The sequence below is a fragment of the Simochromis diagramma genome, unplaced genomic scaffold (genome assembly GCF_900408965.1).
Source record: "Simochromis diagramma unplaced genomic scaffold, fSimDia1.1 OVJJ01000159.1, whole genome shotgun sequence".
Taxonomy (NCBI): Eukaryota; Metazoa; Chordata; class Actinopteri; order Cichliformes; family Cichlidae; genus Simochromis; species Simochromis diagramma.
In genome coordinates, this window is record NW_024387197.1 from 3,466,845 (window position 1) to 3,485,856 (window position 19,012).

Here is a 19,012-nt window from a genome sequence, read left to right on the forward strand (position 1 = left end):
AGCACATTTCCGCATCAAAAAGAGTACAGCTTTTCTCTAGACAATGTACAACGCAACACAAACCATTGCACATTTGAATAATTATATAGTGAAATCATATAGCTGTATAATAACTTCAAACCACAAAATATAACACAAGGCAGGAGGGGAGTCTACACAGCATGTGGGACAGACACATCTCTCCCATACATTCCTTTTTTTTTTTTTTTTAATTTCAAAGAGACTCCTGACTGAGCAGGATGCAAAAAAGCAAAGTGGCACTGTCTTGATAAAAGTAGCACAGAGGCGTATCCAACTGTAGGTGCCCGAAAACAGGGGAAGAAGGAAAAAAACAAAAACAAAACAAAAAAAAAAAAAAAAAAAAAAAATCAGGTTTCCCTCTGAAAGTGGCATGATTATCTCTTAAAAATGACCTGCTTGTGAGCAAATCTCAAGTTCAGGGGTTACTGGAATGTATCAAGCAGCAGTCAGAAAGGGTCAAACCCATCCACCCAGCACAGGAGCTCCAGCTCTCTCTAGTGGCCGTCTGCAACACCAGGCAGTGAAATGGCAGTACAGAGCTGCAGGCTTAAAAACTGTCGAAGGACAACGAGACAGTGAGGCTCAAAAAAACAAACAAAAAAACCCAACAAAAATCACAAGATATCTATTTCTGCTGAGACACTAGCTACCTGGAACCTACTAGAATGAGTTTCCACACTGATTCAAGTCACACTCCACGCAGAAGTGAACACACAACGGCTATCAGGGAAAAGGTTAAATAAAAACACCCAAATGTACTAATAAAGCCACAGCAAGAAAACACCTTTCTGTCATCTCTGCACTTTTTCCTATATGACAATAATAATAATAATACTTTCAATATTCCTCTAAGAAAAATACTAAAGAACACTCAAAATAGTCTTCCTAAACAGCCTCTTAATAAATGTATAATATAGTCACTTTCAAAACGGTTTGCTTAAATAAAACATCTTCAGAAAGACGGAGTAGCTGGATGCAGCACAGAAATCATGAATGGAATGACACAACACATAAAGCCATGCCTGGGTTTACACAATGGCTCCTATGGGGAAAAAAGGGGGACCCTTTTATAAATTGATTGCCACAATCTAGATCTGGGTAGCAATAAAGTGCATTGCTTAAAAATAGAACTTTTTCTTGGGGGAGGGGGAGTATCAGTTCAGAGGAAATTTAAGGTGAAATAAAGCAGTCGTTTACTGTATCAGCTGATTTGTATGGCTAGCATAGAGACATGCTGTCACACAGACAACATAAATAAATATTTATATATAAATAATATAAATAGTATGCGTTTCTTACTCTCCATGATCATATCCCTGCTACACTGACTACTGCATGAATGTTCATATTGCTGTTTTGTCCTATGAGTAGACATGAAACAAAATGAATGTGTGCAAACACCATCCAAGTCTTTTGTCTACAGGGCTTCTCACCTGAACAATCACCGGTAATCTGAGTGGATTAATTTTCCATCTGTCTGTGAACTTTACCCTGACTCAAAGGCCCACTTTATTCCACCAAAATCTGTCTGCAGATTATGAACTGATCAAGAGCACGAGTCAGTTTGTGGCAGGTTTAATAAAAACAATGTGGTGGCCCTTAAACATCCCCAGATTGTGTGTGAAATCAGAAAAGAAGCCAGCTTTAATGAAGTCCCAGCTTTTATATTTTATCGTTAAATCCAACACACACACACGCGGCACACACACGCGCGCACACACACACGCGCGCACACACACACCAAAAATTAAAAAAAAAAAAAAAAAAAAAGCCGCCACTGGAAAAGGGAATGAACTGCAATACGTACACAATAACGGATTGTATTGGCCAAAGTTTCACCCAATGAGACGGCAACAGGCCACAAATAAATCAAGTTGATCAGTCAGTATCGATATGCCGTTTGTGCTGTGCTCAAGCGGTGAAAAACAGTGACATCACAGCACGCACAAGCAGCTGGTGGCAGTGTAGAAACCCTAACTGTGGCATAGTTACACATTCCAGCTGTCAGAGGGAGTAGCCATAATGCAACGATCCCTCTGTACCTTACAGTCAACAAGCAACAGACCACAAAAATAAAAACAAACAAACATGTAAAACAAACACAGCCAGCTCTATTTGTGACATCATTTCTGCTGAACAGCAACAAGATGATAACGTAGCTTTTATGCTCCGTAAACACAAAACCACCAATAGTTGAACTCAAAGACTTGATGGACCTAAAGTGGACCTGTCCTCCCTCCCTCCCTCACATACATACATTAATAACCATGGCTAACCTTTCAAACATGAGGTCAGTGCATGTGCAATCTCTGGGAGTTGTCTGGCTTTAGAAAGCTTCCCCCCCATTCTTGGCTCAGCGTGATATAAAGTCTGTTTATGCGCAGCAGCCAATCAGAACAAAGTTTAAAAGGGAAGGAAGCTGAAACAACTCGTTTCCGAGGATGAACTGAGGAGCTGCAGCAAGGCCCGGGGTAGGATATATAAGGAATTGTGAATCACATAAAGCTACCATCCAAGAGCTGGAACAAAGCATTAGAGGTCCCCTTCAAGTCTAATTTAGTCAGTCACCTTTGATTTCGGCACAATAACGTCTTAAAGATTTGGCCAAGCATGAGAGGCTTTGATGAATGGCAGGAAAAAAAACAAAGACAAAAAATGTACATGGCAGATGGCGATGGTGAATTTAGCCTGACTTTAAAAAAAAGAAAGAAAGAAAGAAAAAAAAAAGACAACATTAAGATATAATAGAACCATACCAAATATAAAAACATCTATTTATAAATAGAAAAACTCACAATAAAGGAAATTACCCTTAAATTAGAGGGAGGGTGCAGTAGAGTAAGAATACAGTGAGTAACAGCGCTGAGAGCAGTGCATTGAAATAATAAAAAAGAACAATAAAATATCGACACACTTTAATAATAAGGTATATATAGAGGATATTGTGTGTACAGGTAGAAATGTACAGCAAACCAACATTTTGTTTAACAGTGTAACTAGATAGAGGTTGATGGTAATGGAAATGTGTAAAAGTACAGTAATTCACAAACTCAACCTGAAAACACTGGTGTCAGAAACATGATTCACAGACTGTAGGAACACAGACAAGCATGACTCCCACACCCACATGAAATGGAATGACCCAAGGCTGTCGATTTTGTGGTTTTCGGTTTGTTTTTCTTGGATGTGTTCTCGCTCACGCAAAAGCACTGAGTCTTCCCAGAGCTCCAGGGGTGCGCGGGGCTCCCTGGGTGCCGCTGCCCTCCTTTCCCATCTCTCCCCTCCTCTTAGGGCGAGCAAGCTGTGGTTGTTGGCGGCTCTAAGCTGCGGCGGCCTCCTCCAGCGCTGGCAGCAGGCCTTTCTCGGTCAGGTGAGTCTTCAGGGAATTGAAGATGTAGAGCTGCTGATCTGGACGGAGGGCCAAGAGCTGCTGGATCACCTTGGTGGGGTTAGGGCCCCTGAAAGAAGGTGGAGAAATGCTTAGGCACAAATGTACTTAAAGTTTTATCCAGAAACCACTGCCTTTAAAAATAATTTCTAAGAAAAAAAAAAAAAAAAAAAAAAGGTGGGGACACAACTTATAAGACTTATTTTAAATGCAGTACAGAGTGCGGACAGAAAAGCAGGTTTGGTGTAGGGAGGGAGTGGGTTGACTCAAAGCCTGGCCTCTGCAGTGGACTTTGGCTTATGGGTCATCTGCTCAACCAGTGGAAATACAGTGAGTTGGTTGATTAGTAACATGTTGATTCGAGACACGATGAGTCTTTCAGAAACTTGCGAAGAAACCACTAAACATACAATTATAGACCAACTAGCATATTTTATCTTTTATCAAGTATGACTTTTTTTAAATTGTTCTGCAAAGATATTAAGGTTAACAGACAAATGAAAAAGTGTACATTTAAAGTAGTGATCAACCAATTTTTCTTTACCATGTTTATATGTAACAGGAGACTTATTCTATTCTGTACATACAGTAACAGGATATAAACAGTACAGTATGAAAACTGCACAGACCTATTGATTCATGTCAGGTGATGCAATGTGTTATGATCCATGCTCACTGTGTGATTTTTGGTTTGCCTCAGGATTTGTGTGGGTGTATGTGCAGAGAGTGCAGGGATGGAGTCTGCTGATTGGTTCAAGTCTCTGAACTGGACGCCATGATGGACACGACCACCTTAGAGTGTTTTCACACCTGTAGTTCTTTCTTTTTTGTAAACTTGTCGTTTATTTTTTTCTTTTATTGTCTAGTTTGTTTTCACACAGGAAAAATTTAACTGTGTTTAGCGAACCAAAACGTGTCCTACAAATCAGCTGAGAATGTTCAGTCTGCTCATAGGTCAGGTGTCTGGGGCAGGAGAAACAAAAGTAAATACAGCAAGAGGGTAGGGCTGTTCGAGATAACGATATGACGATATAAAAATGTCTATGTTTCATTTCACGCTATCGTTTGTTTCGTGGTGTCGCAAAATAAACTGTTTACGGCAATATTTTCTCATCGTTTTGATGGTCACTGTAGTGGCTATATTAATGTATTAAAGTTCTCTCTTTCTCTTATATTTAACATAACCACACTAATGATGGACAAGCGCCTGTTTTTATGTGTTGTCATTAGCAACAACGACAGTAAAACCATCGCGTGTCCGCTTGTTTATTTTCCACATTAACCTTTCACAATAAAGCTCAAGATCCTGTTGAGACTTTTCAAAATAAACAGAATCACATGAAAAAGTATGCACTGAGAACTGAGAATCAGTGGCATTCAGAAGTTGAGCCTGAGGGTTTGAAAACTTCCGCATCTATCATGCAAATAGTTTTACTAAATACTGATTATACACTGTAAATATTGAGCACCTTATTGGAGATTAGTAGGAGTGAGAAGCGCTTCATGTGAATGCGTTTGTCTTGTATTTTTAGAAGCTAAGAGTAGCAAGTTATTGTTTGCTGTTAAACATAGAGAGCTAACTGTACAGTACTGCTAAATAAGCAGACCTTAACTAATGTTAGCAGTCCACTGATTCTCCTAATACCACAGACAAATTCATCATTTCTCCTGATCTTCTTGTTCCTGGTCTACTTATTAGCCCAATAGGCTATTAAATGTAAGGCTGTGGTCCATGTCTGCAACGTTCACCATATCCACAAAAGTTGAAACTGACAAATCAAGATTCGCAATTTCTCCCGGATGTGCCTTATTCAACCTCACTTCACAGAAACTATCCCTAAACTATACTCCTCTCTGGAGGGGAAACAGGAGGACAAAGGAGGGGGGAACAACTAAGCTGTAGTGCCTCTTCACTTCACTGTGCAATACCTTTTGTGCAATACTTTTGTTAATAGTCAATGGTGCAATAGACCTCAATACTTGAAATGTGCAATTCACTTGTATTTTTATTCCTATTTATCCCCTTCGTATATTTTATTTATATATGTCTGTGTTTTTTATATATATATATATATATATATATATATATATATATATATATATATATATATATATATATATATATATATATGTGTGTGTGTGTGTGTGTGTGTGTGTGTGTGTGTGTGTGTGTGTGTATGTGTATATATATATATATATATATAATATTCTGTAACTTCTGTCGGTGCTGTGCTTTTGGAAACCGAATTTCCCAGAGGAACCCACCCGAGGGATTAATAAAGTTTTATCTTATCTTAAAGAGCATGTAAAGGACAAAGACTGACAACAAGCAAGATGAAATACATTATATTGTATTTTAAACTTCATAAATATATGCTTACCTAATGAAGCTAGCAATGTAGACATTAACAAATGTGGCCATGAGGTACTGGCAGTCAAATCTGTCCATAATGCCTCCGTGACCTGGGATGGTGTTTGCAAAATCCTGAAAGATGACATACAAGCTTAAAACTACAACAGACATGACATTCTGTGTGTGTGTTTTTAAAAAGCCTTGCTTATATGCTCTGTATCTCTTTCAGAGCCTATTCTGTGGTAGGTTCTTCTCTCTTTTCCAAAAATGGCCCAGAACGAAGTGTCACAATGGCTTAAGAAACATAAACACTGCTTGATAATCATAGGCCACATCCACCTTATGTGTGGTGAATAGTTTGTTGGTCCACATCCATACCTTGATTTTGAAAGCTCTCTTGAAGCCGCTAGCAAAGAAGCCACCAAAGGGTCCCACAATGGAGGCAAAGGAGGAGAGGGCAATGCTGTGGATCTGGAATGGATACAGGCGCACTGTGGTCTGTGGAAACATAGGACATGTTACATCCAATCTTGTTGAAATTCATAACTTGGGCCTGACAGTTTTAATAAGATATTGCCTTATGTTTGCTCTAGGTGTGTATAAAACTTTGTATACTGTGTTTCAAGCTGTAATAGGCTGTAAGGTTTCCTTTAGCGCTGTTCAATAAAATTCTACAAGCTCTGCATACTTTTAATGTGTTGCTGAGAGGACTGTAAGAAGCCTAAATACTGGCACAGGATGAACCGCAACAAATAGCCACTGAATCTTACCCATCCAGTGACAGACTCCAGCATACTGGGGAGGAAGTAGTCCTGGAGCTGAAACAGCTCTGATGGCTCACAATCCACCTGGAAGCTGTTGGAGTCGTTGTTGAACTCCACCGGACACACAAAGTAGCGATAGCCAGCCATGACGTAGGAGAGCTGTGAAGAGAACAAAGTTATGCTTCAATCGTGTCACTTGTCACCAACTAACTGGACAGAGATCAGAACTGACTGCTTTCCTGTGTTCTCGGCCCAGCCAGTCAGCCTTCCCACATGACCAATTACAAAGGAGTTTGTGCAGCATGTGCACAGTGCCGGCACCAGTAACGCATTAATGTGTCATTAGTGTGGAAACTAGACGCTGTGACTGGAGACAACAACAGCTACAGCAAACCCAGTATAAAACTACACTTAATACACCCTCACCCAGCTGAACATGGGCATTTTAAAGAAGCTACCAAAGCCAAAGAGGCTAAAGCTAAAGATATCCAGAGCTCAGAGCAATCAGCCTCAGCGTGAGTCTCAGCCACAAACTTTTGTGATGAGTGCATGTTTAACTAAGTTGAGACAAACACACTGTGTTTGAAATGATTTGCTTCAGAGCTCATTACGCCCCGGAAATATGACACATACAGAAACTGAAGTGATGAACAATGATCCCCTCGAGGCCTACAGGTAAATGATGGGGTGGCGGCAGGGTTAGAACAGCAGACACCCACACAAGGAAGCAGCCGCAATGATGTTAGAGTGAGAGCAGAGAATATGCAGCTTAAACAGGCATCTAAATCAGGAAGGTGCGGCTGGTATATGACATGAGGGGAGTTAGTTTTTCTGCCCTACACAGCTGATTTTACTCTATTTAACCATAATTCATTGTGTGATAAATACCACTTTGCATATTCAAGTGCAAGCAGCTCCTACAGAATGCTACATCGCTAAGAGATAAAAGGAAAAAATAAATAAATAAATAAAATTCACATCCTACCATGATTCCAAAAACAATGGTGGAGAAGAATCCACCGATGAAGCCCTCCCAAGTCTTCTTAGGCGACAGCTGCAACAGCCAGTATCAAAGAAATCATACACCACCATACAGAGCACAACAGCCTTTAGGTGATTTGCTACATGCATCAATAATTCACAATAAACATTATATTGAAAACATTAAACATTTATGTATTTGCATTCCAGGTTTAAGCAGCTTCAAACGTTCAAAATAACCAACCTTGATAAGAGGGGTTCGCCCAAAGAAGAAACCAAACATGTAGGCCATGATGTCATTACAGATCACACAAGAAATGGGCACAATGAACCTGATCACACAAAGAACAGTTTAGGTGTATGGATATTTGCATTAAGGTGCAAAATAACTGAATTTTAATTAGATTTAGAGAATTGGATAAGGAGCCTTTAACGTACCAGATCATTCCCTCAAACAGGTTGTGAATGATGAGGTGAGACTGGGTCACAACAATCAGGAGAGTCACATGGGTCCAACCAAACTGTGCAGACGGGCACAAGATCAATGACGTGTAGCTAAATTCATACATTTTTGGACAATGACACAGGCGCTGTAAATTTTGTTTATAATCAGTGTCACGCAGAAGAGTTTTATCTGTATTGATTGTTTAACTAGCGTTTCTCACTTGTTAGTCTATAAGAGCATAACAGGGTACAGATATTTGTTATGTTTTAACCTTGTTGTGAAGCACTTTGGTGTACCTTTGTTTTAAATGTGCTATATAAATACAGTTGTATTGTATTAGTACCTGCTGGTCATGTTTTAGATGGTTTTTACAAGCTTTTGTGTTACCAAAAAAAAAAAAAAAAAAAAAAACTGTTACTGTGTTTCCATTCGGGTGTGTTTTTCTTAAGACCACTAGTGTTTCAACATAAACCTGCCCTACTGTAAACACACAGCTGTAAACACACAGCTGGATCCTTTTACTTTGTTACATCGACAGCATTATTTCAACTATGGCTGCCTCTCCCTGAGCCTGGTTCTTCCTGTTAAAAGGGAGTTTTTCCTTCCCACTGTCACCAAAAAAAAAGACTGTTGGATTTTTCTCTGTATGTATTATTGGAGGGTCTACCTTACAATATAAAGCGCTTGAGGCGACTGTTGTTGTGGTAAAACTGAACTGAATTGAACTGTGTCAAAGACGTATTCAAGATATATGTTGCACTAACTGTTGAGGAAGTCTTTTTTTTTTTTTTTTTTTAAACATAATGACATATTTTTATTGATTCAACTGTAACTACAGCTATTCTTTCATTATCTTACATTAAGCAGGTCTGGAGATGATTCTACATGTTGGATTTGGCCTCCACAAAATGGAGGTCAAAGTTGCTCTCAATGCAAAGGAAACAACATCTCATAACCTGCCAACAGTAAAACAAATCTGACAGAAATAGCAGGCACATTAGGTATGGCCAAATCAAAGTGGAATGTACTAGTGGGGGGTTTTTTCTGCAGGATCCGTCTCTGACCCAATTTCACTTTTACTTGAGGGTTTATATTTTAGCTAGCCTCATGAATAAGCCAGTAGCCTTGAGGCAGGATGCACGGAGTATGCAGGGCAGCACTTACCATGTAAAACTGAAGGCGGTAATGTTTCTTCACCAAACTCAGCACAAACATACAGAAACCTGCAACAACAGGAGGACTTATTAAGACACACAGACCAACAGCATCTGTAAAGAGGAGGAAACCTCCTTAAGGTCATCTTTGGTCAAACTGATTCAATCTAGCTTGACTTATTTCACAGCATGCCTACTTTAGGATGCAGTGAATATTTTTCTTTTACGTGACTGAGGAAACGAGAGGATGTTGTAAAGCAAAGAATATCTGAGAAAATGTGGCCTGAACGGAAGTTGACTCAGACATACTGACGCTGTTGGTTTCCTGGACTCTTCAGACTGACAGTAAAGCTTCTTCAAGCAAGACATTAAGATGTACAGGATGACAAAACTCTGCATTAAATGTCACTTCAAATCACGAGCTTCAGAGCATTTGTGCTCAAAGTCATAACGAGCCATTCAATTGCACCTTAAATCTAGTAGGTAAGACAGTCTGGGTGCTTCCTTCCTCCCCACATCCTGTTTGGCATCAGCAAGAAGCTATAGTAGTAATGTATTACTAACTGACACAGAAGTACAGGAAGTGGAACATCTAAAGTTAGCATAGTAACTGAAACAATAAGCTTTGAACTAACTAACATATAAAACCTTGAGACTCATTTTTCCATCAAAGCATGCCTGTGTGCTTCCACCAATCAGTCAAGTCCTAGTTTACATCACTTGAAACTCAAATAACATAACTGAATAATATGATATGTATTAATATATAAATTCACTGGTTATAACCAAAAATACCAAATTTGAAGAAACAACCTTGAGAGATATCTGAAATAGAATTACATCACACACACACACACACACACACACACACACACACACACACACACACACAGTAGCATTCTAAATATGTACACAGCTTATTGCAACTCAGATTCCTCTTTCATCTCTAATGTATTTATCAAATGCAGTATTCATAACTGTTTTTATTCTATTTTTAAAATGAGCATTTTTTCTATTTATATATGTGGATTTTTCTGTTCGGCATCTGTTGGTGATAGTAAAGGAACAATTTCATTGTACAGGGAAACATTTTTCCTTACTGTGCATACAACAATAAAACTTTGAACCGTTGAATGACTCATGGAAATATTACTGATTGTAAATGTATTTTGTTGAGTCAGACTGACCAATCACTGACATCTCTTAAAAGAAATTTAACACTTCTGGTTGCTATGACAATGTAAACTGCATCTAATGTCTGTTTATTGATTGTGCACTTATCCATCAACAGTTTGTTTTAGTGTAATAAACATTTATTATAAGTCATTACTGAATAACTTGGAAGAATGTTTGTTGTGGGCAGCTGGCATGATGACGTTAACACAGAATCTACAGCAGGACTTTGTGTCTTTCTACCTGTGAGGTAGAGCGCGAAGGAGATGAAGCGGTGGTATTTGCTGAGGATGCGAAGGGGCTCCTCCCTCTGAACCAGTGTGAAGAAATAATCTGTCACGGTCTCACCATAGAAGAAGTAGTTCACACACAGCAGGAAGTACCTGTAATTCAAAGGGTTAGAGTAAATGTACGCAGCTGATGGTGTTGTCACAGCAGCTAATCAGACTCTGAATTCAATATGCCAGCGGGGGGGAAAACACAAATACAAATAAATCAACAAGGCTGACTAACTTCTCTTCATGAAAACTGCAGACAGCTAAAGGTTTACACCTGTACATGGAGAACAGTGTTCCAAGGAGTTTTCCAGTTTCCTGGCATAGTGAATATCAGGATTACACTACACTATAAACCACTACTGCTACAAATCAAACAGCACTGATGATTCATTGTAATTCTGCTATAATATATAATCTTTAAGATACAGCTAATTTAAAATGGGTTGATAACAAACCTCAGGACATCTGTAACAAAGTAAAAACATGAGACAATACAATAAGAAAGAAGCCAACATGGACATTTGCTTTTAATATCCCATTCTTTGTCTTGCCAAGTGAACACTGTGCGTGTCTGTGTCCTCACCAGCTCAATGTCCTGAACCACGGCAGGTCATAGGAGTGGTACACACTGTAACCAATGGTAATGATTTCCTGGAAGCATTTTATCTGGACACAGAGGACCTGCGTAGATAAAACACTGTGTCAGCAGCACAAAGGCAAAATATTGATAGGACAAACCAGAACGGGCTTTTGGGGTGGAAGAAAACATGGCAAGATCAGTCAAAGTACAGTAGAAGATACCGGTTACTTTATCTGACAGAAATGGATGAATATTCCACAGTCCAATAGTCTGAATGTATTGATGAGCAACACTGTGGATCACACTTGTGTAAATAAGACCACAATAAACAAAACTAGTTAATAAAGATCATTATTACAACACTGCTGATTCTCCACTGGCTCTGTTAAACCTCTTTGCAGGGCACCAAATACTCTGTGCAGGAAAAACCCTGAGCACAACTCAGTGTGTGTTTCTGTGTGTGTGACACAGTATGGTGTCCTACTGACACAAAATGGCTGACAGGCCTATTTTCAGGGTATTCCCTGATGACGGAGGCAACTATCCTGCAAATGATTAGAGAGACTGGATCCTCTTTAATCCACAATACTATGATTTTAATTTGCTTTAAAAAATAAACTGACTGCGCTGCTTAGAGTAGCTCTGAACATTAACACGTCTTCTATATATACTCAGTGAGAAAAAGTCTGATTCGTAACACGATTCATCTTAACTGAAATAATTTTGTATCAAAAAGCTTAATTTGTCTCAAGTCACAAACGATGGCTCTAAAAGTGGAATGACAAGTCAAGTCAACCAGGACAAATCAGTAGTTTGTACTCACAATCATCATAAGCACCATGGGGCCCAAGTAGATGATGAAGAAGAAGAAGGAGATCATGGCTAGTGTTAGGATGCCTCGTACCCACCAGTTCTTCCATCTGAAGAAAAGACATAAACAATGACACTGGAAAAATGACAATACAAAAAAATTTTTAAAAAAGCAACAAGCGAGTTGTATTTTAAACGTAAGCACAACTGAAAGAGCCTGGGCCAAAACTTTTACTTATATTATGTTATCAAAAAGGCCAAAATCAGTCAAATATGTGACGAGGAATTCCTTTGTATGAATCATGACACCTCCACAGTGGCAACGCGGCTTGGGCTACGTCCACACGTACCCGGGTATTTTTGAAAACGCAGATTTTTCTATGCGTTTGCACCTTTCGTCCACACGTAAACGGCGTTTTCGGTCACTGAAAACAGAGATTTTTAAAAACTCCTGCCAGGGTGGAGATTTTCAAAAACTCCGTTGTTGCATTTACGTGTGGACGAGGAAAACAGAGAAAACGCAGCGTCAAAAGTGTGCGCCTTTTTCACGTCACACGTTATCGTTTCGGTGAAATGGATTTCTACAATAGCGGACTTAGACAATACTGTTAACTTTACTCTCTGCAGTGTTTAAATGCTTACATATACAACACAGTTACTGTCCCTCCACACATAGAAGCAGAACTGAGTTCTATGCGCCATCTTTGTTTACTCTTTCCCACCCAGGCTTCTAGACTTTTGATTGGCCAACATTTCTACACGGTTAGAAATATATCGCTAACTGTTGCTTTGGCATGTTCCTAGCAGCCTGGACGGGATTTAAAAAAAATTAAAAATTAAAAAAATTAAAAAACGGAAAATCTCCATTTTCAAAAATACCCGTGTACGTGTGGACGTAGCCTTACATGCAGTCCAGAAAAAACACGGGGTTCTTGTTTAGGTGGGTGGGTTTAAAATGAGCGCATAGCAACTCACAGTACACAGACAATGGGGGTGTTCGATATCAATAAACAAGACCGAGCGTGTTCCGGCCCTAGGAAGAGGACGCATCTTTACGTTCATAGCTTTAAAACACACTGCAAACAGCTTGCAGTTTATATTTCCTTTGATACTCAGCATACCTTGAAGAGAGTCCAGACAGCGCCTTATTTAAAACCTCAGGGGTGTCGTCAGGAGGGACCGGCACCTCTGGGACACCAGAGTCCACTTTGGACTCACTGTCTGACACCCCCTCTTTTTCTGCCTTCAGTTCATTGTCCGAACCCTGCAAACAGACAAAAACAGAGAAAAAAAAAATGGAAGATTTGGCTCTGAAAGGGAAGGAAAACAACTATTCTAATATAACCATAACAGAACATTTAGATATGTGTTGTTTAATCATAGATCACGGATGAACTTAGGAGAGTTTACCTTTTCTCTCTGAGCTATCCAGGAATATGATGCATGTCTGTTTTTTTACATATTTACAGGAGCAATGAGCTGGTGCTGTGGTCACGCGATAAAATACCTGGGTAAGTAATCTCTTGGTACTTTTTGCCCAACACTCATATGACACATTTGTGACACATGTGACAAACAAAAAACAAAAAACCTAACACCACCTTTACCCAAAATGGTAACATATGCAACTCTAAAAACTCCCCACCCCACAAACACTTTATTACCATTACTGCATGAAAACCAGGCTGGTTAGAACTAACAGCATGTAAACCTGCACAGATGTTTTCAGTTCTGCCAGTTACTCAGGTTGAGGTGAGGTGGTGGTTGTGAAAACACCACACAATTGCAAAATAACAGTGAAGTGGTTCTTCTCCAACAGTTTCAGTAAAAAAATAAATAAATAAAAATTTTAAAAAAAAACTGAATAGGTGAGATGTTTGTTGGCTGCTGGCATCTGTAATATTTTCCATCTTCACACAGCACCAATGTATTATAAAACTATCAAAAATAAACAATTTAAAACCAAAAACAGTGATGCTAGGCTACTGCTTTAGGAGAAAAAGAGCCGCGTGTGTGTGTGTGTGTGTGTGTGTGTGTGTGTGTGTGTGTGTGTGTGTAACAAATGGACGGATGGAATATGGAGAGGATAATGCTTACTATTACATACTTAATGCAAGAATATTAAGAAGTCTTTATAATAAGACCTGTTTTACTTTTTAAGATCCGTTTAACAAACGAGGAGAAGAGAGGAAAAAACAGCTCTGACATGTGCAGGCTTACTTTCAAATAAAACATCATTTTGCAGGTCTATTTGAGTCCCACTTTCAAATAATCATGAAAACTATTTGTATGTAATTATGACTTCAGTGTGCTGTCATCTTGTTTTCTCATCAAGCCACAGGCAGAAATCAACCATCCAGCCCTGAGCATAAAGTAAAATTGCATCAAGTGTCTAAAACTACATGTATCGTGTCTCTCGCTCGTTCGCAAAACCTTAAATACATGTGGACGAATCGCCTGATACGCGCAGATGACATCGCATGCCCACATGGAGTTTTGAGACTAATTTAAAGCTGTCAGCTTCACACAGATCCGCAAATGTAAGCTGCGTTTCAGTCCCAGTGTGAAACAAATATGTACAAATCATTGCTTGTGACACATTTGCAACACTTTGAGACATATTTCCCTCCATATCGAAAGCATACTTTTCGTATGTTCACGTAAGTGTCAGAATGGCAGATTTAGCGCCAGATCCCCCGGCTCCGAAGTACAGATACCTCTGGCTAATGCTTAGTGTTCCGAGATAAGATAAGATAAGATAAGATAAGCTAAGCTTTATTAGTCCCACAGGTGGGAAATGTGTTTCGTTACAGCAAAAGTGCAAAGTTATGTAGCAGAAATTAGAAAACACTGGAATGCAATAAAATAAAATACTATATACAATAGAATAAAATAGAATAATATAAACAATAGTTTGGCTCGTGGCTGGTAACTAGCTTTCTGGTCTGGGTCCATTAGACTCTCTTTCGTCTGCAGTAGCTACCACTATAAACATACTCTTCTTTTTCTCACTCAAACTTCTGCAACAAACTTTGTGCTGCAGATGTTACTGTTACTCGCTGTAGCGCACACACACCGCAGAAGCGTAATCCCCTTTCTTTCCCGAAAGAGATGGATGGATGGATGGATGGATGGATGGATACTAAATATCCGTTAGTGAGTTATTGTGCAAGAGGAGAAATACAAAGCAACAGAGCAATGTTTTCTGAGAAGTGGTTTAGAGCGAACAACAAATTTTGCTCGGGGTGTGTCTGTGTGGAAAAAAAGCAGGAAAAAAAAAAAAAGTATCGGCTTCATCTGAGATGAACATATTATGATTAATGGACTGTCAGTGTACAGTCGTGTGTGGGAGGCTAAACACTGCTCCAAATCATCTCCATCCATATTGTTGATTTCTCAAAACCATCTGTTTGCTAATGAAGGCCTGCCTACAACACTGACTGATCTTTATCCCCCCATAGCGGCAATGCTGAAAAAATATGGATGGTTAGAGCTCCTGTGCCAATAATAGAGAGGGTTTTTTAAGGCAGTTTGTTCTTTCACTTCTCATTCATCCCCTGCTGCCCTCTCTGCTGCTGGTGACCAAATAAGGCTTGGAGTTGACACATCAGATTCACCCAGCAGATGGCTGACGTGGTTTTGTGACACCCACTTGGTCTCACATTCACAATTTGGAAAATAATCCATACTACAGCTGGATATTTATTAGATTAAAAACAAACAAATAACAATGTGTCTTTAAAAAAAAATCAGCCCGTATACTGGACGTTTACATCACCAAATATTATATTCGTTGGGCTCCGGCTTTAATACATAATAATACTTCTTGTTAGGCATGCATCACTCAAATATTGATATCAGTCCAATATGAACTAGCATGATGAGACGTTTGGTTACATGTTGGTGAGATGTTCTATTTAATTCAGTTTCACTTTGTTCTACATTTACTTAGCCACACAGACAAGATATAGATACCTTAGCGTAAAGTCTGCCAAAACAGTGAGGACGAGACATGAACAATATCAGGCTCAAAACACGGATTTGGTAACTTTATGAAAGAAAATGCAGCAAATAAATATATCTTAGAATATAAATTGACTAAATCTGAATGATCAGTTAAATGATAAATGAAAACAGGACCAAAATAAAAAGTATTAAAAATGTATTCAGTGAATTGATCTTCTCTAGTCTAACTTCAGCACTGTGTGATATTTAAAGTCATAACAGTTTCTCCTTTCCTCTCTCCTTTCTCCTTTCCTCAGTCTAAGTGCACCTCATTTTACTGCTCCTCATACAAGTTACAGTAGCAGTGGAGCATCCAGGAGACAAATGAAGTCAAATAATATTAATGGAGTTGGTTGTAACAGGTTATTAGATGCAATAAATACTTATAAGTAACACTGAAGACACACAAGTTAGAGAGCAAGAACGACTTATTTGAGCTTTTTACACTAATATCACACCAGTGCTCCTCTAATTTGATATTCTCCATCTGCCCACGCCCCAGGCTAAGGTCTCTGTATCTGAGTTTGGTAAGTAACCCTACTTTTTCTGTTATTCAAACCAACATATTAACACTAAAAACTTGGTTCAAGATAAACAGTTCCTGTGAGCAAGAACTTAAAGTAGAAAAGGTTCTAATAACAAAACGCTGCTCTGTTAAGTTTGCAAGCTTTTTAAGAGAGATTTAATCCAGAGGTTGAGGATCGCATGTTTCTGTTAATGTTGTGAACAAAATAGTGATTCCCTGATTGGCTGCATCATGTTTGTTACAAGTCAGCCAAATATATATTAAAAAACATTGTATGTTTTATAAGACTTAGAAAATTTAATTAAGTTCCCTTCAAATTATATGAAACAGTCACTAGTGTGCACTACCACCCAGAAGTCAAAACCCAGGAGACGAATGCAGAAGCACACACAAGAATCCACATACACACAGGCCCATTCTCCTTTTCCTGGTTTCTATGGAGACAATATCCGTCATTCAGGATGCTTGAGTTAAAAATAGACGCTCCTTTCACATAAACACTTCTTCCCTCTTATGCTGTCTTGCACATCTGGGTTTGTTTTTTTCTTTAATCTCTAACTGATTAGAAAAAGCTGCTTCTGTCAGCCATAAAAGGCCATTTTTATTTGGATCTTATGGTTTTCGTGCAAAGAGGAAAGCGATTCCTTCACGGGGAGGCAGATACAAAAGTGCAGGCTTGTGATCTAGCTTCACCATGCTGGAAAGTAGCCAAAGTAGACAACTGTGATCAAACAGTTTAACTCTACTGACGTCATCAAGACACTGCAGCTATACCATGAGGTTATGTAACCTAATCAAAGACTGAAGCATTCATGCGCTTGTGAACTGAATTTCACTATATTTCAAATTATGCAATCCACCATAAAACTACCTCAACAAAAGTAATTTCATCAGCTAATATAACTGTCTTTAGAGCAACTTTTTCTTTAGTAAATTGCGTGATATTACACAGAGTTACAAATGTTTGTCCACATGTGCGCCTCCACCAGGCTAGACTTTTTCAAATAAACCCTGGTTCTGCTCAGGCAAACTACTGATAAATAGTTAACTGCAAATAATCTGGTTGGGTATTCTGTATTGTCAGTGTCAATTTCTTTTATTTCAGCAGAAGTGGACATAAAATGGATACTTTTGCATCAGAATTGTAGCATTATTATTATTATCGAAAATAATACAAATTATTCACCTGATAGCACAACTGCAAGCTCAAGGTCATGAGGTAGGCTGCTCTTAAACAAGTCATGGCAAAAAAGTAAATAATAAAGAACACGTTAAACCGGTCACAGTGCGCTTCCCTGGAAAATTACATTAGCCTGTGTGGCTCGCTGCGAGGATGTCACTAATGCTTCCACTACTTTCTCCAACTGCTTTCAGCTACTCTCCAATTTTCTGAAATTATCTCGTCCTAGATATCCACACGTCTATCACCACGCCCCTTTCTTCATTCAATGCCACGCATCGTCCATGTTGAACGCATAAATGTTGCTTTTATTTCCCCTCACTCTGACTGAAACAGCTTAATAACAGTTTGTTAAGAGAGATTAATTATAATATCGTGCTACCAATCAGTCTACGACGCGAAGCAGTGGTTGTTAATGTAACTACAGCTACTAAACACTTTAGCCTACCAGGGCTCGCGAACACCATCGCTATCGGTCATATCAAACCAAAATTTACAAATATAAATAAATAAATACACACAAAAAATAACACGTTTAGCTTAACGCTGCTGCTGAACATTTAGCATCGGTGCTAGCTCATAAAGGGCCAACATGGAGACCTTCATCGCTTATTTACATCTGTGTGCAACGGCGTATGTGGCTAGCTTGCAGCACGCCTTACAAATCTAAGTTTACTATTTTTGGATTTTCTGGTAGACTGCTTAGCATTCAAGAAAAAGCGTCTTCAAATGTATTTAAAGGGTTTTTGTTGGACAAGACCAGCTGCTATACACATCGGCATAACGTAGGTGAAAAGGGCAGCTCCAGAATCGATGAAATTTTAACTTTTGCATTTGGTTTGCTGTTGTTTTCGCAGCGGACGAACACACAGGAAGACGGTGTGTACCACCAGCCAATCAAGTTTAAAATTTGAGTAGTTTGGCGGATGGTTTGTATAGCGTCTTTCAGATGCTTTTAACAGCTTTTACGTTGTAAGATGCGGTTATAAGAGTAAATTGACGACAGCCTTGTAAAACTTAAACATGCCTTATTATTCATTCTGACATGACCTTTCTTAGTCACACCAGTCGCAGTGTAACGGGAATTTCAAATCGCTCGGTGGCTAGTTAGCGTCAGGACCGCTAAATGGCAGGACTGAGTCCAAGCTAACGTTACCTTGTCCTCTGACGGCTGCTGCTGAAACGTAGGGTCGCTGTCTTTGGGTCCACGGTGCCTCAGCTCTGCCATCTTAGCGGGTCGTGACCTGACGACAACAGCGAAGGTCCTGCGGCTCCCACAAACAACCTCTTTGTTTTTTGGAGACTGACACCTCCTCTGCTAAGCTCCTAGCTAAATTTCTGCAAACAACACTTT

General features: G+C 39.2%; 1 protein-coding gene across 1 annotated transcript; it reads right to left on the reverse strand.

Annotated features, from left to right (window-relative positions):
* Nucleotides 1-190: 190 nt before the first annotated feature.
* Nucleotides 191-19,012, reverse strand: cds2 (CDP-diacylglycerol synthase (phosphatidate cytidylyltransferase) 2). The gene is made up of 13 exons (XM_040050014.1): nt 18,815-19,012; nt 13,069-13,211; nt 11,961-12,057; nt 11,141-11,238; nt 10,523-10,662; nt 9,117-9,175; nt 7,946-8,028; nt 7,752-7,839; nt 7,512-7,580; nt 6,533-6,685; nt 6,141-6,260; nt 5,791-5,894; nt 191-3,479 (listed from the first exon to the last, which is right to left on the reverse strand). Exons 1-13 carry the CDS (start codon nt 18,884-18,886, stop codon nt 3,341-3,343), a joined length of 1,365 nt encoding a protein of 454 aa, XP_039905948.1. The 5' UTR covers nt 18,887-19,012; the 3' UTR covers nt 191-3,340.